The sequence below is a fragment of the Austrofundulus limnaeus genome, unplaced genomic scaffold (genome assembly GCF_001266775.1).
Source record: "Austrofundulus limnaeus strain Quisiro unplaced genomic scaffold, Austrofundulus_limnaeus-1.0 Scaffold820, whole genome shotgun sequence".
Classification (NCBI taxonomy): domain Eukaryota; kingdom Metazoa; phylum Chordata; class Actinopteri; order Cyprinodontiformes; family Rivulidae; genus Austrofundulus; species Austrofundulus limnaeus.
Window position 1 is genome coordinate 100,294 of NW_013953222.1, and position 3,872 is coordinate 104,165.

Here is a 3,872-nt window from a genome sequence, read left to right on the forward strand (position 1 = left end):
CATTAAATTCCAGTGAAATATATTTATGTTTGTGGTTGTAATGTGACAAAATATGGAAAAGTTCAAGGGGTATGAATACTTTTGCAAACCACTGTAGATAAGTAAAAATAGTTATCCGAGTACAGTACAACTTTATGGATGATTTTATGGATTTAATTTTACGTATACTTGAATAAATACSGTAAAAACTTTTTTTAATTGTCTATTTGATTGTATTCCTTAATAAGTGAAATATTTATTAAGCATATTCAGTCAAAAGTCAGAGAAAGTAGAATACTAAAAGGTAAATTGGGGGAAAAGGATAATTTAGGGACGTGTGCTGCTGATTTTTACCTGATCAAGTGATCACTGCGTATAAGCATCAGGTGCTGCAGGATGGAGAGGAAATAAGGCTCTGCATTGGTGTCCTTCACAATGCTCTGCACAATACTGAACACGTCCCCCGCATCGGTACAAAGAGTCAAGGACTTACAGATTAATAGAATTATTATATTTCCATTCAGAAATTCATGACAGAATAATTGGAATCTGAGTTATACATCAGAATTTTAGAATTCTGACCTTTTCCTTYAAATTCTGGCTTTATTTCCAGAATTGTGAAAAAAAGATAAAAGGTTTTGCATTGTGGCCCTAGACCTCTGCTGTATCTGTGAGCTTTTTCACCTTAGTCACACACTCTGAATGAAACATGCTGCTTGCTTTTTGCTTTTTAACATTGAAAAAGGATATTCCATCTCACTCCTGATGTCCTCCAGTCTGTGAGAGAACTCCATCATGTCCTCTTCTTTATGCTCCTCAAACACTTTCAGCTGAATGTCAAGGGCCTCATTTCTGATGGTCAATAAGTGCTACAGAAAGATCCATCAAGGTGATAAAAAGGAATAGATTAAAAAAATAATAATAAAACTGGAAATAGAAGGGTTAAAGATGATTGAAAAGCACAAAGGCTCAATGACAGATGCTTCAAAAAAAGAAAAAAATGAATTCAAACAAAAGAAATAAGTGAGATTAAACATCATTCTTCACGATAATATGCAGGTGTGGACCAAACTTTTCACTTTATTATTTTTATTAGGAGCAACAGCAACGTTGTTTACAACAGATAAACCTGTTAGAAAAATAGCATAAAAGCCAAAAGGAAGATTATTAGTCAAGACACTAGAAACTTTATTGGTTTCTGGCTGATGCTCAGGCTGTGGACGTGCAAACTCTCCTGCCTGTTTCATAAATAATTTGCTGGAGCAAATCGACAATATTTCAGTGAAGTGGACAACTCATTTAAATATTAATACAACGTGTGAATCAGTTTATAGTGTGTGTGTGCTTTAGGTCATGTTTTGCTTACCGGCAATATCTCTTTGAGGCCACAGCGCATAAATTCATTTCTAATGTGCAGCCTGAAGTCCAGCTCATCAGGAGATGTTACCAGGGCATTGATGAGCTGCATGCATGCCACCTGCAACACCACGGGTACAAAGGCAGGGAGAGAGAGGGAGAGAGAGGGAGGGAGGGAGGGAAGGGTGAAAGAGAGAAGCAAAGAATGAGATGACAAATTTCTTCTTCCAGAAGTTGATGAAAAGCATGCTGGCATGCATTCAGAATGAGTTATGTCCCTTGGAAGCAGAAGACCATAACTAATGGATGTCTATTTTCTTCAGTCACCAACTAGGGGCGATGATTTTAATATTAATGCAACAACTACAGACCCGTACGCACAAAATTAACTAACAGTCAATTTAAGGGCAAACTCGCTCTTTAAAATGCTGTTTTTTCACTGCCCTCTGAGTTTGGTTTACTGCGCAGGGACGTCGGCATCTTGTGACTCCTACACAAGCCGAGGAAAGAGAAAAGAAATCAATTATTGATCAGAAAAAGAAATCCGCTCGTGTGTGAAAAGAGGGTATGGGGATGCTAGATATTCAGAAGCCATACGGATCATTGTCAGTTTGATAAAACTCACTTATTTGTCATGAGCATTCAGCCTTGKTAAAAATATTGTCTTCAAAGTGCAACTTTAATAATGTAGTAAAAGTTGCATCACACTCTCAGACTGGGAGGTGTGTAATTAAGTATCACACTCCAGAGTGAAAAACATCTTGACATTAAGGAGCTGAATATGTGTGTGTATGTGTGTGTGTGTGTGTGTGTGTGTGAGTATTATTGGTTTAATGACAAACACTTCGTAACATCTCTAAGACCCCCGTTCACAAGAACACCAAATGGTCTTTTCTTAATTAAAATTGTGTTGTTTCTGGAAAGGTTTTTATCCACACATTAAAACAAAATACAAGGAACTAAACTTTCACATCAGCAAAAGAAAAAAATTATTTCCAAGGTTACCTTTTAAGGACTCCTAATATATTGCAACATTAGGTTACGTTCACACTGCAGGTCTTAAAGTTCCTGTGACATTAAATTTCCGTAACAAACATGCATACATTTTTGGAAAGACAACATTAACAACGTGTTGCTAAAAGAATTTTGCACTGCTGCAATGAACAGTTGTTGAGATATTCACATGTGAATTAACAGGAAGTGATGTCAAAGGGGAATGACAGCATATAAACGGAGCAGTGCTACAACAGCTAACAACACAGACTGTAGAGGAAAATCTGATGTTTCTTTAGGTTATTTTGAGTCAATATCAGAGAAATGAAGAAAAGTCAGAGTTCAAATAAGATTGTTTCAATAAAAAAAGACCATACAGTTTCCTTTCTAAAAAGTTCAACTGTGATGTCACTTCCTGTTTCACTTTAGCTGAGCTAAGTTCTGAAGAAAATATGGACTTTACGTGACAAAATGGGTAAAATCATATGTATTATGTCAAGATTCTTAAATATAAAGATATTTTCTTTGACTTTTTGTATTAGTGACATGTCACAGGCATTTTAATGCTGAATTTTGATTTTTGAAAAAAAAACTGATATGTTGAAAAAAATCTGATTTTTTTTTGCGTGATCGTTCATTTTACATTTTAAATGCGACCTCTATCAGACTCATGTGTGAATGCTCCATGGCACTGATGTGACCCGTGTGTGCAGAAAAGATGTGAAGTCTCGTTCAGCTCGCTGTTTGTTTACAGAGTTAGCCAAACTTGCTACTTTTAGCATATCGATTCTGAAGTTGCTGTTCATTTAAAGTGGACCAAATAATTTTCTGAAATGCTTGTTTAGTTCAGTATCCGAACGTGCCTCTGACTGGATGCTATTCAGTCCAGCGTTTTTTGTTTTGTTTTGGTTTTTTTTGGTTTTTTTGGAACATTGTGCTGAATGTAAAGTAACAAACTTTAGAACTGATATGGTTCGAGACTTAAGTTGGACGTTATTACCATATGTTTCTGTGGATTCCTGGTCAACCATGACATGGAAAAGGAAAAGAAAAAGATGAAGCAACTGGACTTCTGCAGTGTTTCCCCTGGGAAATTGGTCTTGGGGGGGGGCTTGTTTTATAAAAACATAAATTTACGTGACTCACCTGCAATTATGGTAATACATTTACACATACATGAACATTTAATTGCCCAACTACATCCTAGTTAAGAACTACTCATGATAATTATCAAAAACATTCTTATTGATAATAAGTGATCAGAACTGTGTGCAGCAGATGATCTGAGTCCAGAGTTCTCAGTTTGAAACCTTCTGGAGCTCTTCTGTGTGACTCTAGGTGTGACAGAGTGTGGATGGTTGATTGTCTCTTTTGTGTCCCTGATGGAGACTGGAGACCTGTCCAGGTGTCTCTGGTGAACTGAACTGGAGACCTGTCCAGGTGTCTCTGGTGAACTGGAGACCTGTCCAGGTGTCTCTGGTGAAGTGAACTGGAGACCTGTCCAGGTGTCTCTGGTGAACTGAACAGGAGACCTGTCCAGGTGT

General features: G+C 37.1%; 1 protein-coding gene across 3 annotated transcripts in view; it reads right to left on the reverse strand.

Moving 5' to 3' along the window:
- The window catches only part of LOC106532726 (protein diaphanous homolog 3), a 101,715-nt gene that overhangs the window by 73,377 nt on the left and 24,466 nt on the right, over positions 1 to 3,872 (reverse strand). For all 3 annotated transcript variants that reach the window (XM_014028846.1, XM_014028847.1, XM_014028845.1), the window contains 3 exons: positions 1,346 to 1,456; positions 730 to 848; positions 334 to 450 (listed from right to left, as the gene is read on the reverse strand). In XM_014028846.1, the coding sequence (XP_013884300.1) occupies positions 334 to 450; positions 730 to 848; positions 1,346 to 1,456 (347 nt within the window). The remainder of the gene's footprint in view (positions 1 to 333; positions 451 to 729; positions 849 to 1,345; positions 1,457 to 3,872) is intronic.